The sequence below is a fragment of the Scyliorhinus canicula genome, chromosome 27 (genome assembly GCF_902713615.1).
Source record: "Scyliorhinus canicula chromosome 27, sScyCan1.1, whole genome shotgun sequence".
In the NCBI taxonomy this organism is placed as follows: domain Eukaryota; kingdom Metazoa; phylum Chordata; class Chondrichthyes; order Carcharhiniformes; family Scyliorhinidae; genus Scyliorhinus; species Scyliorhinus canicula.
In genome coordinates, this window is record NC_052172.1 from 4952865 (window position 1) to 4970178 (window position 17314).

The following is a 17314-nucleotide window of genomic DNA, read 5'->3' on the forward strand; positions in this document are numbered from 1 at the left end:
TTTTGTTTCTGTCCCTGTTTTACTACCTTCCAACTTCCAGCATTGGTTCCCATCCCCCTGCCACATTAGTTTAAACCCTCCCCAACAGCTCTAGAAAACACCCCCCTAGGACATCGGTTCCAGTCCTGCCCAAGTGCAGACCGTCCGGTTTGTACTGGTCCCACCTCCCCCAGAACCGGTCCCAATGCCCCAGGAATTTGAATCCCTCCCTCTTGCACCATCTCTCGAGCCACGCATTCATCCTATCTATCCTGACATTCCTACTCTGACTAGCTCGTGGCACTGGTAGCAATCCTGAGATTACTACCTTTGAGGTCCTACTTTTTAGTTTAACTCCTAACTCCCTGAATTCCGCTTGTAGGACCTCATCCCGTTTTTTACCTATATCGTTGGTGCCTATGTGCACCACGACAGCTGGCTGTTCACCCTCCCCCCCCCAGAATGTCCTGCAGCCGCTCCGAGACATCCTTGACCCTTGCACCAGGGAGGCAACATACCATCCTGGAGTCTCGATTGCGTCCACAGAACCGCCTGTCTATTCCTCTTACGATCGAGTCCCCTATCACTATAGCCCTGCCATTTTTCTTCCTGCCCTGCTGTGCAGCAGAGCCAGCCACTTGATGCCTCTATTTATCAAGGATGCGATCAGCCTTCTTAACAACTGTTTCAAATTGCCTGGCCACCTTCAGATAATTATGCACTTGAACCCCGAGGTCCCTCTGCACCTGTACTCCCCTCAAAGCTGTACCATTGAGCCTGTATTGTGTCCTCTTCTACTAAAATTCATTACCTCACATTTCGCTGCATTGAAGTTCATCTGCCAGGTGTCTGCCCATGAGGGCCGAAGGGCCTGTTCTGTGCTGTACTGTTCTATGTTCTATGTGGCCAACTTGTCAATGTCCCTCAGCAGCAGCTCAGCGTCACCCTCACAATTCGCTATCCTCCCTGGCTTACTGCCATCTGCAAATTTAGAGATTTTGCCCTCATAGAACATAGAACAGTACAGCACAGAACAGGCCCTTCGGCCCTCAATGTTGTGCCGAGCCATGATCACCCTACTCAAACCCACCTATCCACCCTATACCCGTAACCCAACAACCCCCCCCCCCCCCCCCCCTTAACCTTACTTTTATTAGGACACTACGGGCAATTTAGCATGGCCAATCCACCTAACCCGCACATCTTTGGACTGTGGGAGGAAACCGGAGCACCCGGAGGAAACCCACGCACACAGGGGGAGGACGTGCAGACTCCAGACAGACAGTGACCCAGCCGGGAATCGAACCTGGGACAATGGAGGTGGAGGTCACCTACTGCCTTCCAGGTCCTGCTGCCTGAGATGCTTTTGGTGGACATACTCTCGAGGGCCGAGTCCTAGAGGGCCTCAGTCTACTTTCTGGTGGCACAGGTGTTGTCGCGTCACCCTGTTCTGCCCGCTGTGTCTGCATTTTGCCAGTCTCAGGAAGTAGGGATTCAGATTGGCTGGTCACTCCCGGTCTCCTAGATGGAAGGTCCCTAGATATGCACCAGGCAATCCTCCTCTCTCCGGGTGCTCGTGGGCCCCTGGGTTACTCTATGGGACGGAAGGGCAGCTTGGAGTGAGCTCCAAAAGCCTCAAAGTCATCTGCCGCTGCCAGTCTTGGAGGCCCACTGTTACCTGCACCACGCGGTTGAACCCCACAGCCATGGTCCTGAGGGACTGGGGACTGGACCATAATTCAGACATCTCCCGCCATGGATCTGACCTAGAGCCCCAGGCTTTCCACCACCCTTGCAGAGTTGGCCTGGCTGCAAACATTGTCAGCACCATCTCCTGTGATAGGAGACTTTGGGACTCATCATTCGGCCTTGTTGTCACAGGAATGTTGCTGACAATTCCTCCAGTTATTCCCGGTTCTGGCTTTGCATCTCCAGCACCTGAGGGACAAACGTGTCCAGAGCCTCGACACCTGGCTGGGCACAGCTGAGTCCTGGGCACCAGCATACCTCCAACTGTCTGATCCCTGGGACATTTCTGCCTCCATCTGATGTGCACCAGAAGCTGTGTGGTCCTCACAAGATAGTGACCCAGGGGCCTGCCTGCTAAGGTTGCACACTGAGGTGCTTGTCTCTACGATGGTGGACAGTGCGGGTGATAGCCGTGAATCTTCTTCACTGTGCTCCTCCAACATCTCCTCTGAGGTCGTGTCGATGGTGGGATTTGGGACACTGCTAGTGGACAGGCCAGGCTGATCGGGTAATGTTCCTGCAAGGAAAGGGACGTGGTATTAGTATGTGGTCAGGTCAATGATCTGGGAGACACAGAACTCACTTGAGATTGGTCATCAGGGTGAATGTGTGGGGGCTCCTCGCTTTCCTCTCACAGGCCCACCCCGTTCTCAGCGCAGGCCCACTCCCGCTCCTCCCCTGTGAGCTCCAGGACTCTCCCCTCAAAAGGAATCAGGATCCTCAGCTCAGGAATCCCTCAGTACACACTTGTAATCTATTTACATAAATCAGAAAAAGCAAAAGTCCCAACACTGAGCTCAGGGATCATAGATATGCTGCTGACACCTAGCTCTACCTCACCACCATCTCTCTCTTTGATTGGCTATGCTGCATGTTCTACCAGTTACAAATTGGGAAGACTAAACACATTCAAATGGTCATTGGATAGGCATATGGACGATAAGGGAATAGTGTAGAGGAACTTTAGAGGGGTTTCACAGGACGGCGCAACATTGTGGGCCGAAGGGCCTGTACTGCGCTGTAATGTTCTATGTTCTAAGACGGAAGACAGTGATTTTGGTCCTTGTCACAAACTCCATTACTTAGCCTCCAGTACCAACCCTTCCCCATGGTAACTGACTGAGGCTGAACCGACAGTTCTCAACCTTGACATTCTGATTGAACCTAAGCTGAGCTAAAGCCCTCAGCTTTGCCTCCACGAGACTCAACCATTCCAATTCTCTCCCGGTTGTCCGCCCGCCTTGAACTCTTCTGTAAACTTGACCTCATCCAAAGTCGCATTCGCCCCTTCACTCACTCGCCCACTGTGGCTCCCAATCAAGGAAAGCCTCGGTTTAAAAATCCCCAGTCTTGTATTCAAACCCCTCCCTACCTGGATAATCACATCCAGCCTCACAACCCTCCAAAATCTCTGCATTTCTTCAATTCAGAAGCATTAGGAGCTTTGCAGGGAAAATACATTTTTGAGATCAGGCGGTGCCTTATGTCGCCAGTTCATGAAGTAAGTGAAGAGACGCCTGGAGAGGGTTTTATCTCGAAAGAGTTCTTTTTTTTTTACGACTTGCTCATTTCTCCCCATCCCTCAGCAGATGCAGCTCAAGATGCAGCTAATTACCCAATATGTTACTCCGTGTTGCTAGATATTTAACACAGGTTAGAAAACCTAACTCTTCGCACTGGAGACGTAACTACTTGTAGAAATCATCTGAATCTTCCTGTGCAACAAACTTCTAAATTAGAAATGTATGGTAGAATGGTGGTTAGCATAAATGCTTCACAGCTCCAGGGTCCCAGGTTCGGTTCCCGGCTTGGGTCACTGTCTGTGCAGAGTCTGCACGTCCTCCCCGTGTGTGCGAGGGTTTCCTCCGGGTCCTCTGGTTTCCTCCCACAGTCCAAAGATGTGTGGGTTAGGTGGATTGGCCGTGAGAAATTGCCCGTAGTGTCCTAAAAAGTAAGGTTAAGGGGGGGTTGTTGGGTTACGGGTATAGGGTGGATACGTGGGTTTGAGTAGGGTGATCATTGCTCGGCACAACATCGAGGGCCGAAGGGCCTGTTCTGTGCTGTACTGTTCAATGTTCTATGTATGTTTGAGATTAATTCAGAACAAGTCTCCGCATTGGATGTATCCTTCAATGTACCTGCAGGGTAGTTTAACAGCAAATAAGTGGGGTGATCATTGCTCGGCACAACATCGAGGGCCGAAGGGCCTGTTCTGTGCTGTACTGTTCTATATCTGAAGGGGATCTGTGTTACAAACAACTCATATCAATCTGCGTGGAGCTCCTCCTGGATCTGATACAAATGAGATTTTATTGTTTCCCTAACACTGGGGGAAGTGTAAAAGAGGCTGACCCCCTTTGCTGACAGCAGTCCGGGATGTGGTTCATGTTTTTGGTCTCTGTTTTCTCTGGTCCATGTTTATTCTGATTTGTTTTTACTTTGATCTCTGCTTACTCTGGCCCGTGTTTAACTTGCTCCATGTTTCCTCTGCTCCATGATTACTTTCGTCTGTGTTTACTTTGGTCCGTGTTTGCATTGACCTGACCTGGTCTGTGTTACTCTGGTCCGTATTTACTCTGGTCTGTATTTACTCTGGTCTGTGTTTACTCTGGTCTGTGTTTACTCTGGTTCGTATTTACCCTGGTACATATTTACTCTGGCCCATGTTTACTCTGGTCTGTGTTTACTCTGGTCTGTGTTTACTCTTGTCTGTATTTACTCTGGTCTGTGTTACTCTGGTCCGTATTTACTCTGGTCTGTATTTACTCTGGTCTGTGTTTACTCTGGTCTGTGTTTACTCTGGTCTGTGTTTACTCTGGTCTGTGTTTACTCTGGTCTGTACTTACTCTAGCCGTGTTTACTCTGGTCTGTATTTACTCTGGTCCGTATTTACTCTGGTCCGTATTTACTCTGGTCTGTGTTTACTCTGGTCTGTGTTTACTCTGGTCTGTATTTACTCTGGTCCGTATTTACTCTGGTCCGTATTTACTCTGGTCCGTATTTACTCTGGTCTGTGTTTGCTCTGGTCTGTGTTTACTCTGTTCTGTGTTTACTCTGGTCTGGTTTTACTCTGGTCTGTGTTTACCCTGGTCTGTGTTTACTCTGGTCTGCGTTTACTGTTCACTTTAGTCAGTGTTTACTATTCCATTATTCCTGTTGAGAGAGAGTATGAAGTGCAGCAAGGGACCTGTTTAATCTAGTGAACAGATGTCTGCAAAGTGAAATACCTGCCAATTATTTTTTGTCTTCTGCTATTCATTTGAGTGTGTAAGACCTTTACAATGGTGTTGGCTGGCTGCGTGCATTGTAGCTTCAGCATGTGCTGGACCTTTGTGGGAAGTTCTGGATTGCTGCACATGGGGTGCCTGCAAGTATTGTCGTTGTTAACCAATCATAGGGGTTACCCAATTATCCACAAAGACAGATCTGAAAACCTCAATCTTCTGAAATGCACGCAGGACCGGGGCTGCTTAGAGTGAGGCTCTTTGAATAGAAAGTCATTTTATTAAATATCTGGATGGGCAAATATCATGCTTGGATGCTTTGAAAGACAGCGTGAGGTAAACATAAGAACATAAGAACTAGGAGCAGGAGTAGGCCATCTGGCCCCTCGAGCCTGCTCCGCCATTCAATGAGATCATGGCTGATCTTTTGTGGACTCAGCTCCACTTTCCGGCCCGAACACCATAACCCTTAATCCTTTATTCTTCAAAAAACTATCTATCTTTATCTTAAAAGCATTCAATGAAGGAGCCTCAACTGCTTCACTGGGCAAGGAATTCCATAGATTCACAACCCTTTGGGTGAAGAAGTTCCTCCTAAACTCAGTCCTAAATCTACTTCCCCTTATTTCGAGGCTATGGTACACCCATTATTAATTGTCCTTGCATTGATTCCAGCCTGACCACCTACGGCAGCACAGTGGTTAGCACTGCTGCCGCACAGCACCAGGGACACGGGTTCAATTCTGGCCTTGGGTGACTGTGTGGAGTTTTGTACGTTCTCCCCGTGTTTTCATGGGTTTCCTCACACAGTGCAAAGATGTGCTGGTTAGGTGAGGTTATGGGGATAGGGCGGAAGGGTGGGCCTGGGTAGGCTGCTCATGGTAGGGTTGGCGCAGATTCGATGGGCCGAATGGCCTCCTTCTGCACTGAAGGGATTTTATGTCACTCACTAATGCTCAAAATGAGCCTGTGTAGATTGGGTGGAATTGTCACTACTCACCAACATTTACTCGCCACCCAAAAGGAAGCTCCGTGTGTGTGGTGCAATGTTAAAGTAATAATGTAATAGCAATCTTTAGTGTCACAAGTAGGCTTACATTAACGCTGCAGTGAAGTTACTGTGAAAAGCCCCTCGTCGCCACATTCCGGCACCTGTTCGGGTACACAGAGGGAGAATTCAGAATGTCCTATTCACCTAACAGCACGTCTTTGGACTGTGGGAAGAAACCGGAGCACCCGGAGGAAACCCACGCAGACACGGGGAGAACGTGCAGACTCCGCACAGACAGTGACCCGAGCCGGGAATTGAACCTGGGACCCTGGCGCTGGGAAGCCATAGCGCGAACCACTGCGCTACCATGCTGAATTAATGCGACGGTGACTACATTTCATAAAGACCTCTTCAGCTGTGAAAGATTTTGGGATGTTCTGATGAAATTCCTCACTCCTTTAACCTTTGCAGGGTCTATTTTCTACAGGAGCTGTGATGCATTGAGATAGATTAATGACAATTTAATGTTGGTCGAGATGCAACTTCAAACTCATGTTTGTGTGAAACCGGTGTAAATATCCCTACAGTGCAGAAGGAGGCCATTCGGCCCATCGGGTCTGCCCCACCTCTCCGATTGAGCACCCTACCTAGACCCACGTCCCACCCACGTCCACCCATCACTGTCCTCCGTAACCTAACCTGCACATCCTTGGACACTAAGGGACAATTTAGCACTGCCAATCCACCTAACCTGCACATCTTTGGACTGTGGAAGGAAACCAGAGCACCCGGAGGAAACGTACGCAGACACCGGGAGAGAGTGCAAACTCCACACAGTCACCCGAGGCCGGAATCGAACCCGGTTCCCTGGCGCTGTGAGGCGGCAGTGCGAGCCGATGCGCTGCCTGTTGCTGATCTACGATATTGGTTACATGTTTACCAGGAATCGATTAAATAAGACCATAAGACATAGGAGTAGAATTAGGCCATTTGGCCCATTGAGCCTGTGTAGATTGGGTGGAATTGTCACTACTCACCAACATTTACTCGCCACCCAAAAGGAAGCTCCGTGTGTGTGGTGCAATGTTAAAGTAATAATGTAATAGCAACCAATAGTATCATGGTTGATATGTTTCTCAAAACGAATTTTTCTGCCTTGCCCCCAAAACCCCTGATCCCCTCATTAATCAAGAACCTATCTATCTCTGTCAAATAGATTGAATTACTGATATATGGTGAAGAGCTAGTAAATGACTTGTTTAGTTCTGAATAATTCCCCATTCCGTCGCTCTTAACATTCTTTTTCTTATCACAGAGCAAAGATGCTGGGATCAGGACTCTGGTCATGTTGGATGAACAGGGAGGTGAGTGGATTTTTATTGATATGGGTACATACTGGGGATGGGGATGGGGATGGGCAATGATGTACTTGCTGAAGCAAATGTAAAGGTGCTGATTTCAATTTTAAAACTCACACACACAGAGAGCACGATAAAACTCACACACAGAGAGCACGATAAAACTCACAAACAATAAAACACATACAGAGAGCACGATAATACTCACACACAGAGAGCACAATAAAACTCACACACAGAGAGCACAATAAAACACACACACAGAGAGCACGATAAAACTCACACATAATAAAACACATACAGAGAGCACAATAAAACTCACACACACACAGAGAGCACGATAAAACTCACACACAATAAAACACATACAGAGAGCACGATAAAACTCACACACAGAGAGCACAATAAAACTCACACACAGAGAGCACAATAAAACTCACACATAATAAAACACATACAGAGAGCACGATAAAACTCACACACACACAGAGCATGATAAAACTCACACACAATAAAACACATGAAATGAAAATGAAATGAAAATCGCTTATTGTCACGAGTAGGCTTCAATGAAGTTACTGTGAAAAGCCCCTAATCGCCACATTCCGGCGCCTGTCCGGGGAGGCTGGTACAGGAATCGAACCGTGCTTCTGCCTGCTTGGTCTGCTTTAAAAGCCAGCGATTTAGCGCAGTGAGCTAAACCAGCCCCATACAGCCCCATACATACAGAGAGCATGATAAAACTCACACACAGAGAGCACAATAAAACTCACACACACAGAGCACTATACACTCACACACAGAGAGCACAATAAAACTCTCACACAGAGAGCACAATAAAACTCACACACAGAGAGCACAATAAAACTCTCACACAGAGAGCACAATAAAACTCACACACACAGAGCACAATAAAACTCACACACAGAGAACACAATAAAACTCACACACAGAGAGCACAATAAAACTCACACACAGAGAGCACAATAAAACTCACACACACAGAGCACAATAAAACTCTCACACAGAGAGCACAATAAAACTCACACACAGAGAGCACAATAAAACTCACACACAGAGAGCACAATAAAACTCACACACAGAGCACTATACACTCACACACAGAGAGCACAATAAAACTCACACACACAGAGAGCACAATAAAACTCTCACACAGAGAGCACAATAAAACTCACACACAGAGAGCACAATAAAACTCACACACAGAGAGCACAATAAAACTCACACACAGAGAGCACAATAAAACTCACACACAGAGAGCACAATAAAACTCACACACACAGAGCACAATAAAACTCACACACAGAGAGCACAATAAAACTCACACACAGAGAGCACAATAAAACTCACACACAGAGAGCACAATAAAACTCACACACAGAGCACAATAAAACTCACACACAGAGCACAATAAAACTCACACACAGAGAGCACAATAAAACTCACACACACAGAGCACAATAAAACTCACACACAGAGAGCACAATAAAACTCATACACAGAGCACAATAAAACTCACACACAGAGAGCACAATAAAACTCACACACAGAGAGCACAATAAAACTCACACACACAGAGAGCACAATAAAACTCACACACAGAGAGCACAATAAAACTCACACACAGAGAACACAATAAAACTCACACACAGAGAGCACAATAAAACTCACACACAGAGAGCACAATAAAACTCACACACAGAGAGCACAATAAAACTCACACACACAGAGAGCACAATAAAACTCACACACAGAGAGCACAATAAAACTCACACACAGAGAGCACAATAAAACTCACACACACAGAGCACAATAAAACTCACACACAGAGAGCACAATAAAACTCACACACACAGAGAGCACGATAAAACTCACACACAGAGAGCACAATAAAACTCACACACACAGAGCACAATAAAACTCACACACACAGAGAGCACAATAAAACTCACACACAGAGAGCACAATAAAACTCACACACAGAGAACACAATAAAACTCACACACAGAGAGCACAATAAAACTCACACACACAGAGCACAATAAAACTCACACACACAGAGCACAATAAAACTCACACACACAGAGCACAATAAAACGCACACACACAGAGCACAATAAAACTCACACACAGAGAGCACAATAAAACTCACACACAGAGAGCACAATAAAACTCACACACACAGGGAGCACAATAAAACTCACACACAGAGAGCACAATAAAACTCACACACAGAGAGCACAATAAAACTCACACACACAGAGAGCACAATAAAACTCTCACACAGAGAGCACAATAAAACTCACACACAGAGAGCACAATAAAACTCACACACAGAGAGAGCACGATAATACTCACACACAGAGAGCACAATAAAACTCACACACACAGAGAGCACGATAATACTCACACACAGGGAGCACAATAAAACTCACACACACAGAGAGCACGATAATACTCACACACAGGGAGCACAATAAAACTCACACACAGGGAGCACAATAAAACTCACACACAGAGAGCACAATAAAACTCACACACACAGAGAGCACGATAAAACTCACACACAGAGAGCACAATAAAACTCACACACAGAGAGCACAATAAAACTCACACACAGAGAGCACAATAAAACTCACACACAGAGAGCACAATAAAACTCACACACACAGAGCACAATAAAACTCACACACAGTGAGCACAATAAAACTCACACACAGAGAGCACAATAAAACTCACACACACAGAGCACAATAAAACCCACACACACAGAGCACAATAAAACTCACACACAGAGAGCACAATAAAACTCACACACAGAGCACAATAAAACTCACACACAGAGCACAATAAAACTCACACACAGAGCACAATAAAACTCACACACAGAGCACAATAAAACTCACACACAGAGCACAATAAAACTCACACACAGAGCACAATAAAACTCACACACAGAGCACAATAAAACTCACACACAGAGCACAATAAAACTCACACACAGAGAGCACAATAAAACTCACACACAGAGAGCACAATAAAACTCACACACAGAGCACAATAAAACTCACACACAGAGAGCACAATAAAACTCACACACAGAGAGCACAATAAAACTCACACACAGAGCACAATAAAACTCACACACAGAGAGCACAATAAAACTCACACACAGAGAGCACAATAAAACTCACACACAGAGAGCACAATAAAACTCACACACAGTGAGCACAATAAAACTCACACACAGAGAGCACAATAAACTCACACACAGAGAGCACAATAAAACTCACACACAGAGAGCACAATAAAACTCACACACAGAGAGCACAATAAAACACACACACAGAGAGCACAATAAAACTCACACACAGAGCACAATAAAACTCACACACACAGAGAGCACAATAAACTCACACACACAGAGAGCACAATAAAACTCACACACACACAGAGCACAATAAAACTCACACACAGAGAGCACAATAAAACTCACACACACAATAAAACTCACACACACAGAGAGCACAATAAAACTCACACACAGAGAGCACAATAAAACACACACACAGAGAGCACAATAAAACTCACACACACAGAGAGCACAATAAAACTCACACACAGAGAGCACAATAAAACTCACACACACAGAGAGCACAATAAAACTCACACACAGAGAGCACAATAAAACTCACACACACAGAGAGCACAATAAAACTCACACACACAGAGAGCACAATAAAACTCACACACAGAGAGCACAATAAAACTCACACACACAGAGAGCACAATAAAACTCACACACACAGAGAGCACAATAAAACTCACACACACAGAGAGCACAATAAAACTCACACACAGAGCACAATAAAACTCACACACACAGAGAGCACAATAAAACTCACACACAGAGAGCACAATAAAACTCACACACAGAGAGCACAATAAAACTCACACACACAGAGAGCACAATAAAACTCACACACAGAGAGCACAATAAAACTCACACACACAGAGCACAATAAAACTCACACACAGAGAGCACAATAAAACTCACACACACACAGAGCACAATAAAACTCACACACAGAGAGCACAATAAAACTCACACACACAGAGAGCACAATAAAACTCACACACACAGAGCACAATAAAACTCACACACACAGAGAGCACAATAAAACTCACACACACAGAGAGCACAATAAAACTCACACACAGAGAGCACAATAAAACTCACACACAGAGAGCACAATAAAACTCACACACACAGAGAGCACAATAAAACTCACACACAGAGAGCACAATAAAACTCACACACACAGAGCACAATAAAACTCACACACAGAGAGCACAATAAAACTCACACACAGAGAGCACAATAAAACTCACACACACAGAGAGCACAATAAAACTCACACACACAGAGAGCACAATAAAACTCACACACAGAGAGCACAATAAAACTCACACACACAGAGCACAATAAAACACACACACAGAGAGCACAATAAAACTCACACACACACAGCACAATAAAACTCACACACAGAGAGCACAATAAAACTCACACACAGAGAGTACAATAAAACTCACACACACAGAGAGCACAATAAAACTCACACACACAGAGAGCACAATAAAACTCACACACAGAGAGCACAATAAAACTCACACACAGGGAGCACAATAAAACTCACACACAGAGAGCACAATAAAACTCACACACACAGCACAATAAAACTCACACACAGAGAGCACAATAAAACTCACACACACAGAGAGCACAATAAAACTCACACACACAGAGAGCACAATAAAACTCACACACAGAGAGCACAATAAAACTCACACACAGAGCACAATAAAACTCACACACAGAGAGCACAATAAAACTCACACACACAGAGCACAATAAAACTCACACACAGAGAGCACAATAAAACTCACACACAGAGAGCACAATAAAACTCACACACACAGCACAATAAAACTCACACACACAGAGAGCACAATAAAACTCACACACACAGCACAATAAAACTCACACACACAGCACAATAAAACTCACACACAGAGAGCACAATAAAACTCACACACAGAGAGCACAATAAAACTCACACACAGAGAGCACAATAAAACTCACACACAGAGAGCACAATAAAACTCACACACAGAGAGCACAATAAAACTCACACACACAGAGAGCACAATAAAACTCACACACAGAGAGCACAATAAAACTCACACACAGAGAGCACAATAAAACTCACACACAGAGAGCACGATAAAACTCAAACACACAGAGAGCACAATAAAACTCACACACAGAGAGCACGATAAAACTCAAACACACAGAGAGCACAATAAAACTCACACACAGAGAGCACAATAAAACTCACACACAGAGAGCACAATAAAACTCACACACAGAGAGCACAATAAAACTCACACACAGAGAGCACAATAAAACTCAAACACAGAGAGCACAATAAAACTCAAACACACAGAGAGCACAATAAAACTCAAACACACAGAGAGCACAATAAAACTCACACACAGAGAGCACAATAAAACTCACACACAGAGAGCACGATAAAACTCAAACACACAGAGAGCACAATAAAACTCAAACACACAGAGAGCACAATAAAACTCACACACAGAGAGCACAATAAAACTCACACACAGAGAGCACAATAAAACTCACACACAGAGAGCACAATAAAACTCACACACAGAGAGCACAATAAAACTCACACACAGAGCACAATAAAACTCACACACAGGGAGCACAATAAAACTCACACACAGAGAGCACAATAAAACTCACACACACAGAGCACAATAAAACTCACACACAGAGAGCACAATAAAACTCACACACACAGAGAGCACAATAAACTCACACACACAGAGAGCACAATAAAACTCACACACAGAGAGCACAATAAAACTCACACACAGTGAGCACAATAAAACTCACACACAGAGAGCACAATAAAACTCACACACACAGAGCACAATAAAACTCACACACACAGAGCACAATAAAACTCACACACAGTGAGCACAATAAAACTCACACACAGAGAGCACAATAAAACTCACACACAGAGAGCACAATAAAACTCACACACAGAGAGCACAATAAAACTCACACACAGAGAGCACAATAAAACTCACACACACAGAGCACAATAAAACTCACACACACAGAGCACAATAAAACTCACACACACAGAGCACAATAAAACTCACACACACAGAGCACAATAAAACTCACACACAGAGAGCACAATAAAACTCACACACACAGAGAGCACAATAAAACTCACACACAGAGAGCACAATAAAACTCACACACAGAGAGCACAATAAAACTCACACACAGAGAGCACAATAAAACTCACACACAGAGAGCACAATAAAACTCACACACAGAGAGCACAATAAAACTCACACACAGAGAGCACAATAAAACTCACACACAGAGAGCACAATAAAACTCACACACAGAGAGCACAATAAAACTCACACACAGAGAGCACAATAAAACTCACACACAGAGAGCACAATCAAACTCACACACACACAGCACAATAAAACTCACACACAGAGAGCACAATAAAACTCACACACAGAGAGCACAATCAAACTCACACACACACAGCACAATAAAACTCACACACAGAGAGCACAATAAAACTCACACACAGAGAGCAAATAAAACTCACACACAGAGAGCACAATAAAACTCACACACAGAGAGCACAATAAAACTCACACACAGAGAGCACAATAAAACTCACACACAATAAATCTCACACACGCACAGAGGCCAATAAAACTCACACACACACAGAGAGCACAATAAAACTCTCACACACAGAGAGCACAATAAAACTCACACACAGAGAGCACAATAAAACTCACACACACAGAGCACAATAAAACTCTCACACAGAGAGCACTATAAAACTCACACACAGAGAGCACAATAAAACTCACACACAGAGAGCACAATAAAACTCACACACACAGAGCACAATAAAACTCTCACACAGAGAGCACAATAAAACTCACACAGAGAGCACAATAAAACTCACACACACAGAGAGCACAATAAAACTCACACAGAGAGCACAATAAAACTCACACAGAGAGCACAATAAAACTCTCACACAGAGAGCACAATAAAACTCACACAGAGAGCACAATAAAACTCACACAGAGAGCACAATAAAACTCTCACACAGAGAGCACAATAAAACTCACACACACAGCACAATAAAACTCACACAAACAGAGAGCACAATAAAACTCACACACAGAGAGCACAATAAAACTCACACACAGAGAGCACAATAAAACTCACACACAGAGAGCACAATAAAACTCACACACAGAGAGCACAATAAAACTCACACACAGAGAGCACAATAAAACTCACACACAGAGAGCACAATAAACTCACACACACACACAGAGCACAATAAAACTCACACACAGAGAGCACAATAAAACTCACACACAGAGAGCACAATAAAACTCACACACACACAGCACAATAAAACTCACACACAGAGGACACAATAAAACTCACACACACAGAGCACAATAAAACTCACACACACAGAGCACAATAAAACTCACACACAGAGAGCACAATAAAACTCACACACATAGAGCACAATAAAACTCACACACAGTGAGCACAATAAAACTCACACACATAGAGCACAATAAAACTCACACACACAATAAAACTCACACACAGTGAGCACAATAAAACTCACACACATAGAGCACAATAAAACTCACACACAGAGAGCACAATAAAACTCACACACACAGAGAGCACAATAAAACTCACACACAGAGAGCACAATAAAACTCACACACAGAGAGCACAATAAAACTCACACACACAGAGAGCACAATAAAACTCACACACAGAGAGCACAATAAAACTCACACACAGAGAGCACAATAAAACTCACACACAGAGAGCACAATAAAACTCACACACAGAGAGCACAATAAAACTCACACACAGAGAGCACAATAAAACTCACACACAGAGAGCACAATAAAACTCACACACAGAGAGAACAATAAAACTCACACACAGAGAGCACAATAAAACTCACACACAGAGAGCACAATAAAACTCACACACACAGAGAGCACAATAAAACTCACACACAGAGAGCACAATAAAACTCACACACAGAGAGCACAATAAAACTCACACACACACAGCACAATAAAACTCACACACAGAGGACACAATAAAACTCACACACACAGAGCACAATAAAACTCACACACACAGAGCACAATAAAACTCACACACACAATAAAACTCACACACAGTGAGCACAATAAAACTCACACACAGAGAGCACAATAAAACTCACACACAGAGAGCACAAAAAAACACACACACAGAGAGCACAATAAAACTCACACACAGAGAGCACAATAAAACTCACACACAGAGAGCACAATAAAACTCACACACAGAGCACAATAAAACTCACACACAGAGAGCACAATAAAACTCACACACAGAGAGCACAATAAAACTCACACACAGAGAGCACAATAAAACTCACACACAGAGAGCACAATAAAACTCACACACAGAGAGCACAATAAAACTCACACACAGAGAGCACAATAAAACTCACACACAGAGAGCACAATAAAACTCACACACACACAGCACAATAAAACTCACACACAGAGGACACAATAAAACTCACACACACAGAGCACAATAAAACTCACACACACAGAGCACAATAAAACTCACACACACAATAAAACTCACACACAGTGAGCACAATAAAACTCACACACATAGAGCACAATAAAACTCACACACAGAGAGCACAATAAAACTCACACACAGAGAGCACAAAAAAACACACACACACAGAGCACAATAAAACTCACACACAGAGAGCACAATAAAACTCACACACAGTGAGCACAATAAAACTCACACACAGAGAGCACAATAAAACTCACACACAGAGAGCACAATAAAACTCACACACAGAGAGCACAATAAAACTCACACACAGAGCACAATAAAACTCACACACAGAGAGCACAATAAAACTCACACACAGAGAGCACAATAAAACTCACACACAGAGAGCACAATAAAACTCACACACAGAGAGCACAATAAAACTCACACACAGAGAGCACAATAAAACTCACACACAGAGAGCACAATAAAACTCACACACAGAGAGCACAATAAAACTCACACACAGAGAGCACAATAAAACTCACACACAGAGAGCACAATAAAACTCACACACAGAGAGCACAATAAAACTCACACACACAGAGCACAATAAAACTCACACACACACAGCACAATAAAACTCACACACACACAGCACAATAAAACTCACACACAGAGAGCACAATAAAACTCACACACAGAGAGCACAATAAACTCACACACAGAGAGCACAATAAAACTCACACACACACAGCACAATAAAACTCACACACACACAGCACAATAAAACTCACACACAGAGAGCACAATAAAACTCACACACACAGAGAGCACAATAAAACTCACACACACAGAGCACAATAAAACTCACACACAGAGAGCACAATAAAACTCACACACACACAGAGCACAATAAAACTCACACACAGAGAGCACAATAAAACTCACACACAGAGAGCACAATAAAACTCACACACACAGAGAGCACAATAAAACTCACACACACAGAGCACAATAAAACTCACACACAGAGAGCACAATAAAACTCACACACAGAGAGCACAATAAAACTCACACACACACAGAGCACAATAAAACTCACACACAGAGAGCACAATAAAACTCACACACACAGAGAGCACAATAAAACTCACACACAGAGAGCACAATAAAACTCACACACAGAGAGCACAATAAAACTCACACACAGAGAGCACAATAAACT

The 17314-nt window shown here is 43.9% G+C and overlaps 1 protein-coding gene across 1 annotated transcript in view; it reads left to right on the plus strand.

Annotated features, from left to right (window-relative positions):
• LOC119957864 (synaptosomal-associated protein 25) overlaps positions 1–17314 on the plus strand; it is a 127473-nt gene that overhangs the window by 82122 nt on the left and 28037 nt on the right. The window contains exon 4 of the mRNA XM_038786025.1: positions 7259–7307. Within this exon, the coding sequence (XP_038641953.1) occupies positions 7259–7307 (49 nt within the window). The remainder of the gene's footprint in view (positions 1–7258; positions 7308–17314) is intronic.